At 38.0% G+C, this 14,851-nt stretch overlaps 1 protein-coding gene and 1 non-coding gene across 2 annotated transcripts in view; one reads left to right on the forward strand and one right to left on the reverse strand.

The window, feature by feature from the left end:
* Positions 1–2,774: 2,774 nt before the first annotated feature.
* LOC145785140 (U6 spliceosomal RNA) lies at positions 2,775–2,881 on the reverse strand. Its single transcript, XR_014291132.1, has one exon. It is a non-coding gene; the product is annotated as a U6 spliceosomal RNA (small nuclear RNA).
* Positions 2,882–8,788: 5,907 nt separating this feature from the next.
* Positions 8,789–14,851, forward strand: part of LOC145777486 (uncharacterized) — a 29,504-nt gene continuing 23,441 nt past the window's right edge. Inside the window, exons 1-2 of the mRNA XM_082588904.1 lie at positions 8,789–9,041; positions 9,934–9,978. Of these exons, the coding sequence (XP_082445030.1) occupies positions 8,789–9,041; positions 9,934–9,978 (298 nt within the window). The remainder of the gene's footprint in view (positions 9,042–9,933; positions 9,979–14,851) is intronic.

The following is a 14,851-nucleotide window of genomic DNA, read 5'->3' on the forward strand; positions in this document are numbered from 1 at the left end:
ACAATATGTCCCATTCCATTTGAAACACTATGGTCTTCATTTGTTTATTTGAACGTTTATTTCCATTGCTTGAATTTTCATTTCATTGAGTAAGTATGTAAAGTATTGTGTAAGTATCCACACTGAAAATAAAACAAAACTGTGCAGTACGGACAAATCTGCTTCTATTTTAAATTATAGCCTACGGATAAACTTCAGAAAAAATAGCTGATAATTCAAACTAGAAATGCTGCATGTTTTCTCTCTAGCAGTGTAGTAGGCCTACTTAGTAAGGTAAAGATGACTTCCATACTTGATCCAAGCAAATACAGTAGGGTAAAGGCAGGTTAGTTGATACAGAAGGTTAGTTGATACACCACTAAAAACGGATTCCACAAAACGGATTTTGTACAAATACCGCCACCAACTGGTGAAGAATAATGATTGAGTGGTGACATGATGATTTCGCTGTTATCCAATTTCAAGTTTGTAAAATAATGCGAAATGTTCAAAAATTGAGTTTTTTTGTAAATTTTTTCAAATTTACAATTCAGTTATTTCTCGAGTGTTTGAAAAACGGTAAAAGATTAACTTATTGGCGACAAGCAGTATATAGGTATATAGTGTCATTGCATAAATCAAATCATTTTAACCGACTTTGTTAGATTGATGGCAGACACGTTTTTGATAAAAGTACGGAAAAGGTTAGTTGATACATTTTAGCCCAGGCTAGTTGATACACTGTATCAACTAACCTGCATTCATACATTCAGTAACCTGCAATATTTCAACCATATTTTCAGGTAAAATAGGCCTACATGTGAAACTCTGAAAATAGGTTTGGAATTAGTTGTTTGAACTTTTGAGCTGTGTGTAAATGAAGCTGCAGAACCTGTGAAGTTGACATCACAGAATTAATAAGGCTCTTTGACAACATGCCCCAGTTTTATAAAAGAAAAAAACTGATCGATGCAGTGGCGTAGCCAGGAATTTTGAAAAGGGGGTGGTTTGACGACCGGCGGGCGAAGCCCAACGGCGTCTTCGCCAAAGGCAGCATCCAGCGGCGGGAGGCCTCCCCCAGAAAATTTGAAAAATTATTTTGAAGTTGGTGCATTTTGAGAGCATTTTCAACAAAAATGAGGGTATAAATATTCCTGTAAAATGGTGCTGTCCGGTGGCATAGCAAAAAAATAAGATCATGTTTTTTTGGGCATTTCTCGGTAATAAAGCTAAGTCGCTATGTTTTCCTGTTGCTAATTCCTGGCTGAGATATTTGAATGTTTGGTAGCCTATCGGCAAACCTAGCTCTTTTAATGCAGTTTCGTTTAAAATTAGGCTAAATTTTGTTTTAGAGACATAGAGACTGAAAGCATCATTCTCAATATCGTGACGTCACACGCGTGCTAAAGTGGGGGTTGTAACCCCCCAAAACCCCCTTGGCTACGCCACTGGATGCTAAAGATCAACTGAAGACTCTCTTACTGTACGTTGTACGTAAACCCTGGCTGTCATAAGAATTGACAATTATGCTAATTTCCAAATCTGTGTAACAGGTTGGCGTTAGGAAGAACATTCGGATGTACAATATCTTTATCATATTTTACACTAGATAACACTATAAGACTGCAGCACTGTCATGGCTTTTGGTTAACCCTGACCTGGCAATATGGTTCTACTATCTACACTACAGTAGTTTGAGTATTAATTTCAAAAGTATAAAATATATTCTCAGTATAATTGAGACGTATTTTGATCGTATCAACTGGAGATCTATGTATCAACTAACCTCATGGATGTATGTTTGAATGAGTCTGAACTAATTACCAGTGACATCAAACAAACTAAACTTGGGGGAAAGCTAGCCCAACAAACGAACTTTCTTTAGCACCATAAATGGTGTTTCTATATCCAACAGTTTTAGTGAAATCTCACTAAATGTGAAAATTGTATCAACTAACCTGCCTTTGCCTACTACTGCAAGCTTTCGGCACTAACGAGAGTAGGATGGCCACTGGCCAGTTCACTTCTCTCGGGCGCATTTCCTTCAATAACTACGCTCACGCAATTTATTGCACCCTGGGTAGAAGGGTGTAGCCTAAACCAAAACGTGAAAGCCAAACAAAACGTAGTCAAACCCACCAATTTCTCATTGACCGAACAGGCGAGTAAAATGACGAAGTCCAATGGCTATGAAAGTGAATAAAGGTTATGTGTAATTATAAACTATATGCGTTCATAGAACTATATCTCATAAATAACTTAGTTTAAAATTATATCTGATAAATAATCTACATCAGGGGTCACCAAATGGCGGCCCGCGAAAGGTATCAGCGTACAAGTATAACCAAAATATACTTTTCTTGAGGAGTTAAAGAGCATGAAGGCAAAAAATACTTTCCGGGAAGCATATTTTCGCTTTGCATACGATTCCACAAACCGACCAATCAGATTATAGTTCCAGGTGGGGGGTGTTTCAAGTTATTCCAATGCGATGTCCAGCCACACTGTCCCAGTTGTTATTATTGTTTTTGTTGTGATTTCGAAATTGTCTGTGAGCATAGGGTTACTTATTTTAAGTTTGCAAATGTCATGTAAACACTAGTGTGCGTTTCACGAGCATTATTGGATTTCACGAGCAGTGTTCTTTTACGCAAGTTTGTGTTGGCAAAATAGGTCGGTGTGCCAACTCAATTTATAATATATTGGCAAAATATTATAAATAAATTTAAAGACTTTTTCTGATTGTAGCCTATTATGAAAATATTTAGCTTAGTACTGCAAAATGTTTTTTTTGAAGAAATATGGAACGCTTCACGATTTTGCGTGTCATCCTTGCGCAGGGGTCATGCTAATTTTCTCTGTATCGCTCCAATTTTAGTGTATGTACTGCATAAGCAAGTACTGCAAAATGTTGTTAACAAATTCTTGCCACGCTAATAAGCACCGCAGTCAAGTGACAGTTGTGTATGATTAAAGAAAGACGGTTTTATAGACTCTCACAAAAAGGATGAAAAACCAACTCATAGCTTTTTTAGAGAGAAGACTGTTCATGAATTACGATAGAATTACGATTTTTCGGTGATTTCCGCAAGCGTTTGTTTCATGGTGCCTGGTTTCTTTTTCCCTGTTATTGGAGCCTATTTTTCGCTGATATGTTTGCAGGCCACTATTGTTGCCTGTATTGCAATGTGTCAAACATATCCTTGTTTACTGAAACTGTTACTTGCAAGATATCTTTTATGAAGCGAAGTGACAACACCATTTTTGCTTGGCGATGAATATTCTGATGAAACCGCTCGCCTCGCTATAAGTGCGCAAAACAAGTGGCCTCGTTTATTAGACATTGTTAAAAAAGTCAAAAGTGTTGTAAAAGAAGCTTGGCCTGGCAGTAGCGTTGTTCGATTAATTTCGTTGCTGCGGTATTCTAACATAAATATGAACAACATGTAACGTTGGATACTGGGTACGAAATGCGTTCTTTTCTAGCATAAGAGTCAACATACGTAACATTTTATTTGTGCGGCCCGCCACAGCTCTCCTTAGTGCCAAAGTGGCCCGCATGCAAAAAAGGTTGGTGACCCATGATCTACATATCTAAACGAGTTGGGCTGGTTATACGATTGCAAGGTCTTTTGCTATTAACCATGATACCAGATAAAAGCTCATGGCGTAAAGTGCAGCCCTTTTGTATTGTGTGACGTGTGTTGCTAGAAATATTGCCCCTTGCATCAATAAACAAAGTAATATGAGTGAGTTTGGGTGTACATTGAAATATATTTTTTGACAACAATATAACAATATCTGTGAGCGCTTTATTATGCAATTGAGTTTGGATACAAAGCAGAATCATTGTGTGACGCCCTTGAAAAATTGAAACCAAGCACCAAGGGCGTGGCGACGCACAGTTTCAGAACCTCTGACCTGGGTTGTCTAACAGAAAAGCCAAAATTTTTCAGTTTTCAATATTGCTACTGATAGGCCTAGGAGCAATAGCAGTCCACCCTATTTTTTGTCTTCTACTAATCTGACAGCTCAACAACTTACTGTAATTATATTTAGTCTCATATTAAAGTCGTATTAAAATTCGTTAAACTTTCTTGCCTTTTACTGTATGTTTTTGAGATTTTCTGGTTGTAGCATAGGTGGTATACGCGAACACTTTATGAAACTGCTAAATGGTACGCGAATAGAAAAAGTTTAGGGATCACTGGTTTAAATATCCCATGCAATGTGCATGAGAACTCATCATTGCGAAACTGTAGCAATTGCTTAATGATTTAACAATCACATAGCGCAATTCTAAATTCATTTCGTCGTGAGACAAATAAAGGCTAGAACATAAATAAATAAAAATGACTGAAATTCCTAGCGCTGAGTGCGTTGCAAGTCCAACAAAATTTTCAAAAACGTTGCAACGAAAAACGTTTTAAAACCACTGACGTAGATGTTGGGTCATAAACGCTTGAGTATCTTACGAATAAAATTAATTATGACTAGGGCAACCAATTTTTTGACCTAAAAACTTGAAATTTTGACTTTATAATTTACAAATTTTGACCTAATTTTGACCAATAACTCTTTGCGTTGGCAAACCAAATGCGAAATACACAGCATACTAGAAATCAAACCGTTAGGTAAAGATATCTTCTTTTTCTAATAAAATAAAATAAAAATGTGGAAGAATCAACGACACCACAGATAACGAACAGGTAATGAAAGTCACTCGAAAAACTGCAAAAGATAAATATAGATTGATTGATTGATTGATTGATTGATTTTATTTCGTTGTAGGTAAATATAATACAATAAATACAGCAATAAAAAAGGAATTTCCAGCAACGGGAATCTGCGAAGAGACCATGGGTCTTCGAGTCAAGCAGATACCCCAGATTCTAATAGAAGTTCTAAAATTGCGATAAGAATAATTCAATAACGAAAATTGAGACAAGGTGTTAGAAGATGGTCATAGAGAAATATATTTAGTAGTCTATCGGTAGCATAAAGGTAATACAAAATTAATCGTGCTAATATTTGGCGATGAGTGAGTATTTGTGTTGTTTTTTAAAAGAATAAAATGACAATTTACGCAAGCTCGTTGGTAAGGAGTTCCAGACTTTCACTCCGGCATATTTAATGCTGCGCTGGAGTCGGGATGAGGCGTAACGTGGGACAAAATAACAATCATTGGAAGAGTGTCTAGTAAGTCGTGCATTATACATGAGTTTGGTTTTTTCAAAGTAGTGTGCGAAAGGCAGAGGCAATACATCCGTATCAAATTTAAACATGAATTTAGCAATTTCATGTTCGTACAAATCTTTAAGCTTGAGTATGTTAAGTTTCTTATAGAAAGGTGTGACATGATCAGACCACCTGCCACCTGCTACTATTCTGACAGCCTTATTTTGTAAGGTGCTAAGCTTGTTCATTTGTGTCTTGCAGCATGAACCCCAAATCGTTATCCCATATACGATATGAGAATGTACCAGTGCGTAGTATAATTGTAATAATGTTTTGTAATTGTAATTGTTAAGTATAAATAGATTGTCTTTAAATATCTCGAAATTACTGAGAGGGTTCTGCTCTATTATACTTCAACATCAAGTAATGTTTCACATTATCGCCTTTGAAGTTCCTGGCTCTCGCCAAAATTTGTCCTAAAATGGAGAAGCTTCTCTCTACTGATACAAAAGTTGCTTGGGAGTTCCTCAGCAGGCTAAATAAATGTGGTGAAATATCATCTCGTCCCATTTTCACAATGCACTAGATGTCATTTCTTGAGATTCTTGCTTGAATATATTTTCCAATTTGGCAGCCATCAACACCAAAGTCAAGGGACGTCATTTTCTGGTAAGCTTCTTGAATAGTGTAACGTCTGTCCTCCATCTTTTGAATTATATCAAACAGTGCACTGTACTGCTCCTCTATTTCTATAAGGCGAGTAGATAAATTGGGGGCTTTTGCAGCATCTTGAGCACTCCGCAGCAAGACACCACCATCATGGAAGCCTTCCACAATATTTTTTACTTAGGGTAGACTTCTTGAATAATAGAAAGCAGCTTTCAACCAAGTGCCCCATCAAGTTACAATTGGCTGTGGAGGTTGGCCAATAGAAGTAAAACTAGCTCTTCTTGACCTGTTTTTAATGGTCACTGCTTTTACCCTGGCAACCAAATCATCAACAGCGCCGTAGTTGGCTAATATTCAATCGTCAGAGGTGGGCGAAACAAGATTATTACCTCAGAAATTGCAACAAACGTATTATTACGTCAGAATAGCAACAGAAATTGCAACAAAAAATCCGTATCTGTGTAGCTCTATAAAAATATCAATAGAGAGAAGAAAAACTACGTAAAAAGAAAATTTTGATCTAACCATGAAATTTGACTTTGTTTTCACTTAATAACTTTTAAACCTCTCTTCGTGTCAGCCTGAAATTTAGTTTATGGACGTTTTATAGACTTTGAACAAGGCAGAAAAATTTTGACTTGATTGACTTTTGGTTGCCCTAATTATGACACAAAAAGGCACACTGAGTAATCTGAAAGTTTTCGTAAATTTTATTATTCTATTTTGTTCATGCAGTACATCAGTTGAATCAGAAAAAATCTCAGTCGAGACATTATGTTTCGAAGACACATCAGTGAGTTGGGACTGTTAGGTCATTGTTCGAATCATGAAATTTTTTAACATGGTTACGTTTCTTTTATATTTTGTGTAGAATCCGCTTGAGGATTTTTCCCCTTTCTTCCCCGAAAAGACTAGAACATCACACGGCCAGGGCGAAAGAGAAAATTGAGTTGAGCCTGTCTTTGTCATGAGTTACCAGGGGAGGTGGGGGGGGGGGACTTATATACCAGTCCCAGGTATAACCTGTTCCCCCACCCCCCATGGTAACTCATGACAAAGACAGGACTCAATTCAATTTTCTCTTTCGCCCTGGCCGTGTGATGTTCTAGTCGTTACCTTTCTTCCCACGTTGAATTGCTCTCTGCCGCCTCCACTGAACTATAACAATTCTTGGCGTGCAGATTGTTGAATTTATTTTCGTGGGAAATACTCTACTGTAGAGTAACGGTGTGCTCTTGCTTGCTGCATGGCTAGTTCGACTCCTGGCTTAACTTCTGGCTTTAAAAGGTTTATGCTAATTATTTTTTTTATTTTACAGCACTTAACCTTAATGTTTGAATATCAGACTATAGACAAACTTACAAGCAAAATCTGTTCCACGATTGAACAGCTGAACATCGGCTTTCAAATAATCTGGTGGCTCATGACGCTCTCGATTGGAGTTGTCATTCTCCCCATTCTTTTTTTTTCTGAGGTAGCCTGGTTTTTTTTTTTGTTGGCTCAGTTATAGTATTTGGGTGGGTTAGGCCTGCTTGGTCATAACTAGGGACTACCGGTGTTTGTTTTTGGCACTCACTAGTGCTATTGTTGGCCACCCTCCAAAATATATTTTCCCTTTCATTGTGTTGTATCTGTCTGCATTTTATGTATTATTTGTTAGTGCTTATTTCAATAAACAATAGAATCACGTTGATATTAACTTTGTTATGTAATCTACTGTGTTGTGTTCAACCAGACCTGTTATGTTTTCTTCTTGATCTGTTGACTACATTTCGAAATAGTGTTTGATTCTGAAAAGGAAAGAGATGTAGGCCTAGTGTCTGTGCAGTTACATTATCTATAATCGAAACTCGTAAAGCGATAGTATATAATGAATCGTGTCTCGCTGTCGAGTATTCTTCGTTCCGCCACGCAAATACAAGTGCTATGACAAGCAAGTTAAATCTGAACTGTAAAATTGTGTAAAGCAGGCTAGGCAGACACAACACTTACGTCATTCCGTAACTGATTTCTTCCCAATCTTTACAAACCCCGACTTGTTTAAAAACGCCAAAACAGAGCCACTTGTCTTATGTTGAAAATTGTTTATTCACATGGTGTTGCTACATTAGCTACCCAGCAGTCTAACAAACTAAAACTATGATGTACAAGCAAAATCAAACATGCTTGCATGAATGTAAGTCCAAACGAATGCCTTATTTATAATTGGATTGCTGTTGCTGATGTTGTTGTAGCTGTTTGATTGTTGAGCAATCTGAGCTCTTCCCAAAGCCTAACGTTGAGAGCGTCTTTAATCGCAATCAACTGCCGGATTTTCAAAGGATAAGTTGCCTACAGTCATAAACTTCAGATTATCTTTCAACTAACATCACATGACCAAGTTAGAAAAGAAAATATGCTAATGCTGTAAATCAATCACAAAAATAATGTTTGCAATGCGATGGAAAAAATATGCGACTCTGACTCCAACTCTTCCGTTTACAACTCGCAGAATTCAGTGTTGCCAGATTTTCAAGTACTGCCAATTTTTTTAAATATTGCCTTTTTTCATTTATTTAAAATTGTATTTCACTTACTGTAAGTTGTGATCAATATTTAGAACTCTGAATTTCAAAAGAAACTGACAAGAACAAACACTTGCATTTTTGAGTAAAGATCTAGGCTACAGCGCAACACGGAAAACAAAAACAATATTGTGAAAAAGATTGAAGCATGCATTATATTGTTCATCGTTTTGTATCAAGTTGGAGGAGCAGTCCGCTGTTTTATTACTATTGATTCCATCTCCAAGTCAGGACGCTAAAATCTCTCCGATTCCTACTCCAAAGCCCTGCTTATATGCAAAATATTGAACAAGTAAATAAAGTATTATAGGTCAGGTAACTCGCATTTATTACATTATACATTTCATTTTTACAAATTTTGAACTAAATTTGTTTAGAGGTGTTTTGTTTAGAAAAACATGTTGTGTAAAAGTTCAGTTTTGTTTGTATTTCTCGTGCTGTCTTGCTGCGCTCAAGAGCAATTGACTTGCTTGAGATCATCAGGGACATCTACAGGGTCATCAGTCTTCAACAATGATGCCACTAGAGAACTCATGCAAGGTCCTCCTGGGAAGAAAGGTCCGATTGGAGCGAGAGGAGTAGGAGGTGAAAAGGGAGAAAAAGGTGATCCTGGGATTCCAGCAGACAACTCAGTTGTGACAGACCTCCGAAGTAAGTTGTTTACAAATTTATGACCTAAAGTTCAGTCGAAACAAAACTAACGAAATATGATACTAAACGATGATTGATCCTACTGCAAGGGAGCTGGGGATTTGGATAGATTGGATGATTAAATATCGGATTTCATTAAACTCTGTAACACTGGGAGATTTTAACTGTTTGGATTTTGATTTCTAAAATTTTAGCTCATGTTAGATATCTATATCTATCGATTTCTACCATTCTATCAACTGTGATTTCGATAAAAAGTTGTTCTACTGAATGTCGTTCCATCTATCAAATCAAGAAGATGAAACATCTTCTTCTATTTGAGATTCTATTTGAATAAGCTGCTAAAGATTGAACTGACCCGTGTGAAAACAAATTCGTTTGTATTCGTTCCATCTACAACTCTCTTATTACAATCAGGGTTAGATGCACCAGCACTGAATTGTACACCGAGCAACTTAAGCTCCTAATTGATCTATTTATTTTGAGGACTACTTACTTCAACTGTTGTTTTGATGAACAGTCGTTTAACCAACTGTCGCCCCATCTACTGTCTTGTACACTACTCGGCAGATGCACTAGCAGTGGATTGTGGCCTACACCGATTATTATACACAGATTATTATATACAACGATGAAACAAATTAAGCAACTCTTGAAAGCAATTTATGTCGTGGGCTACGTTTCTTCGTATGTCCTAATCACAAACAGATGATTAGAATTTCCTATTACTAATTCACAGATAAACTTTGCCCAAACTGGTTCTTGATTATCTAATCAGACGATTACCTGAATCAGCTTTGAAAGATTCGCGGTCGGCTGATTCGATACTATAAATATGAATCATTTTTGATGCTCTTTTTCTAATTTGCAACACATATGGATAACTTTGCAGGTGAAATATCAGCTTTGGAAAGACAATTGGAGTCACAGTTTTCAGGTAAATGTAAACTATTTGCTGATCCAAAGTTTCAAGTAAATAGATTTTCTCTTCGAAAAAAATTATGTCACAACAACAATTGTTTCAGATAACAGACGTTATCAGAACCAATAGCAACATCTTGGCAAACTATTGAAACGTTTAAAATTGAAAAAATAAAAGCTAAAATGCATTTGCCTTACAAGAATGTTATGTTGAATTGTGGATTCGACTTTAACAATATAAACTATTACCGACGACACCTGGAGTCACTGCGCAAAAAACTATCGACGCGCGTTGCACTTTTGAGGCGGCTGGCGGGTTCCGGCTGGGGAGCTGATGCGAAAACCCTTCGCACAGCTACCTTGGCCCCCGCCCATTCTACCGCTGAGTACAGCGCACCAGTGTGGTGCCGCAGCTCTCACACCCGCCACATTGACACCGCCATCAATGACGCACTACGCACTGTGACTGGATGCCTGCGTCCCACTCCAACGGACTGCCTTCCCATCCTTGCAGGCATCCAACCTGCTGAGCTTCGCCGTAAAGGAGCCATTATTTCCCTTGCTCGTCGCGCACTGGACCCCGACCACCTCCTCCACAGTAAACTCCAGCGCCTACCTGGAGGACAGCAGCGACTGAAATCAAGACACCCATTTGTGCCCGCCGCACAACAGCTTCTGAACAACGTTGAAGATCTTGGAATAAGTGCGGCACACTGGACGAACTACACATGGAACATGGAGTGGCAAAACAACACCTCCCGACTCCATGATTTCCTACCCGACGTCGATCCCCACCCTCCGGGAATGTCCCTCGCAAGACTTGCGTGGGTCCGGCTTAACCGCCTACGAACCGGCGTCGGTCGCTTTCGTTCAGACATGTGCAGATGGGGCCTGGCTCCCTCACCGGGATGCGAGTGTGGCGCCACAGACCAGACAGTAGATCATGTCGTCCATGACTGCCCAATCCATCAACCACCACATGGAACGCTTGGACTGAAGACCCTGGATGACGAGACTGTCGAGTGGCTGATGACATCATGCCCAAACATATAGTCCCGAAGAACAGCTCATACGACGAAGAAGAACTGTTACAGTATGTTGTCTGTAGTTGTCTAGTATGTCATTGGCAAATTTAAAACTGAAAATTATTTCTTAGAACTTGTGTAGAATTTTGCTTTGTATTGGTATAAATCTATACCAGCTATTTTGAGATTATAAAAAGTTAAACGAAAAAACAAGAAATCTACTTTTTTTTAATTCATGAAGTGACAATTTATATAGGCTATATAGGCTTAAAGGCTACTAATTATATAGGCAATGCCGTAAGCTATAACACCATCTCGTCATTACCTCGAATTCTACCTGTGTTTTTTTAGTGACGGCCGCTAAAAACATTTGCGGTGGTGTTAACAATGTACCTGTTTAAATGGGGAAGGAGGAATAAGGTTGAGACCGCAAACTTTTTTAACGTAAAGGAATTAAAATTTTACATTACTTAAACTCTCTCACAATCTTTAAAAAGAGTTAGTATGGAGACAATGCAGTAGTGTACTTTGTCAACGGTGTTGTAAAGTCAAAGCAAAGGCATCCGACTCTGACTTCACAATCTAGAGACAATACCGTCTCTGGTTCCATAACAACGCAACGGTCTTCCATCGCTGACTACAGGAGAGGATTCCCAAAGTTGCCGATTGCTTACGAAGACGAACCTCGTCGATTGCATTTAAAACCCATACATAATTGATTGCCGATTTAATGAAAGTCGACCTTATATTGAGGTAATCGCAAAGACGGTAACCACTGTAGCGTTATGGGTAGCATTAATTTTATTGGGGAGGTGTTGTGCATGTGCATTTACATTAGTGTTATCTAATGCAGTTACATTAGTCCCAGCTTATGAAGCCCACCTCGGGAATGGGTGATTTTGGGATTACGCAGGTGGGCCTATCAAGCTGGGACGAATCTCTGCTATTCCAATTTATTTAGTAATTCCCAACCGTGTCAAGTTGGGATTAACAAGCGGGTAGGCCTGTTAACTGTGGGCTTAATATGCAGGGACCACTGTATTATTTTTATACCTCACGTGCGTTGTTTTCCATTACGTCCAGGCACGTTCCCGCGTTCAGATTCATTTGCCATGTATCTTGATTACATGTTAATCAGCGTTTCCAGTACACTTTATATCACGTTAACGGTTTCAATAACAATCTTCACATCTTGGGACAGCTCAGTTGCGGAGTAGTTTCACCTTGGGCTCTGGTGCTGGTAGATCTGAGATCGATTCCCCGTCAGGTCAAACCAAAGACTTTAAAATCGGTGTCGACTGTTTTCTTTCTTGCATATCGCAGTGAGAATAAGTCGGGTAATAATGTAATGACATCGTAAATCTGATATAATCAATAAGCCCTGTGGCTAAAAGGTCTTAGCGGTTGAAGAGGGTAAATAAAACCATAACATATTATTATTATTATTACACTGGTCAACACAACTTTTCTTGCATGGAGTTTTTCAATGGATTTAGGGTAATTTTGGGGTGCTGAATCCGAATCTGGCCTCATATTTATCCTATCACGTCAGGTTTGTGAGATATGATAACAGCAAATTGTTACTGTTGTCAAAAGTGGAAGATTTGACGTTGCGTTTATTACACATAAACATTGTGCTATATCCAGAAATCCAGGCCATGTAGTACATAAGTAGCTGAAATACACCAGCCAACTATAATTTTGATACCAATTTTTTTTAACCAACATTATTTACCATGCAGTAGTAACAAGCTAAAAGGGAGTCTAAAAGTATAACTGACCTCCACCCCGTCAATGTTTTGCATGAAACCACAAAGATTTAAACAGGCCTATGGCAATGCTTGTTCAGTAACCATATTCAAGCTGTTTTGGCCTGTCTAACACTAACCTTTCGTTATAGCACTGCATATGTTGGTGGTAAACGCAACGCCAAATCTTCAACTTTTGACAAAAGAAACAATTTCCTGTTATCATATCTCACAAACCTGACGTGATAGGATAAATCTGAGGTCAGATTCGGATTCAGCACCCTAAAGTTACCTTAAATCAGTTCTCAAAGCCCGTGCAAGAAAAAAAAAAAAAAATGTTGACCAGTGTTATTCATTCAAGTACAGTGGCAGCTGCAAGACCTGAGCTTTAAGACATTAATTGTATTTAGAATGGCTTCCAAGCGCATGTATTGTTTTCAACATTGTGAAATGCCATATATATACAACTAGGGCGGAAAATAACTGAATCTTGTATATCAATCTGTCTACTGTTACATAATCTAGCATAAAGTTTTACTGCCATTGTTGTTTTTTTTTCTTCATATATTTATATCAATGAATAAATAATTATATTTGAATAATATAATCAAAATATATGAAAAAAAAAAAACAACACAACAATGGCAATAAAACTAGGGAGGGGGATTAATTTTGCTTTTCTCTACCCATTTAGAAACTTTCACAGGCTGTTTGCTCTTTTGTATATGTACATGGATATTTCTGTAGGCCAATATTATTTTTGTGCAAATACGCTATATGTAAACATCAACTCCAAAAGTCCCTGACGGCAATATTTTTATAATAAATCTATGCTATGTAACTTTTTCTACCAGTATAGAAATAGCCTACTTCTGGGCCGTAAATAGCTTTTCGTACAACAATGTCGGATTTTCTATGGAAATATTTCCTGGAATTTTTTGTAAAAACTACAGCATAAAAACTCATGTTATATGTTGTATCAAAAAATTACTTTTTAGACACTGTGAAAAGTTTAATGACAAGATCCGTTGTAGTCTAAGTTATGTCCGGGTGTGGGCTTAATGTACAGTATGTCAATTAGTGATCGTTGCTACTATTGCTCAAACTGATAGTGATCGCAATCGCCTACTTGTGGATATAGGGTCAAGGATATAGGGGACAAGGACTTGCGGATATAGGATCCTTGACCCTATGAATATATGGTCAAGGTAGTTATAATATCAATGGCTGGCTGAGCTATAGATGTAGGGTCATGCAGGCTGGGCTTCCACCGGTGTACAGGTTAACCAAAAACCATGGTGCCAAAGCTCTCTGTATTCGGCTTGTGGCCCAATAAAACCATCGATGAAAAACGGTTAGTTTCATGAAAAAACGGTTCATTCATTAATGTTTTCTTTTATTGGCTGGAGTGCAATGCCGTGCATCGTGAGTATGGCCGAAAGCGTTCGCAGTTTATAGTTTTATGTTCACTATAATATGATGTTAAATGCCGTGTGGTTGCTTGGTTTTATCTGTTTATTGTTAAAGAAAGTCACCTCTCTACCAAAATTGCATTGTAAGGGAATTTAAGGAAAAACCTTGGACGAAAAGTTCAAAAAAAATTTACTAAAAGTCTTAGAATGTACTGTTGTATTCTAAAACCAGGGCTAAAGCTGGATTTGAAAAAAATGATGATTAACACCCCCTAATAAATCTTGTCGCGTTCTCAAATGTTGGGTTTTCACAAACCTTACCTCAGCACGTCCGGTCTCAGGAGATCCATTTGATCTGACTGGCCTCCCACCTAAAAATCTTGTTCCCCGATTTTCCTTCCTGTAAACGTCTGTTTTTTGTGTCTTCGATTCTGTCCGCTAACTCGATGACCCAGTTGAGCGAGAATTTTCTCAACTTGTGTGCAACCCTGTGCTCCGCGGGTAAAATTCACTTAATTCAATTACGATCCTCCGAAACAAAATCACCCAATACTTTTGAAAGAATCTATTTAAACGTTTCATTAGCCCCGGCAGAACGCCCCATATTTTCAATCAAATCATTCATCCGTTCTGCAAGTGACTATAGCTTTTAGCTCCAGGCCGCTTTTAAAAGAAGCCGGGCGTGAGCTCTCAGAAATCAAAAT

Source organism: Aplidium turbinatum, chromosome 1 (genome assembly GCF_918807975.1).
Source record: "Aplidium turbinatum chromosome 1, kaAplTurb1.1, whole genome shotgun sequence".
Taxonomy (NCBI): Eukaryota; Metazoa; Chordata; class Ascidiacea; order Aplousobranchia; family Polyclinidae; genus Aplidium; species Aplidium turbinatum.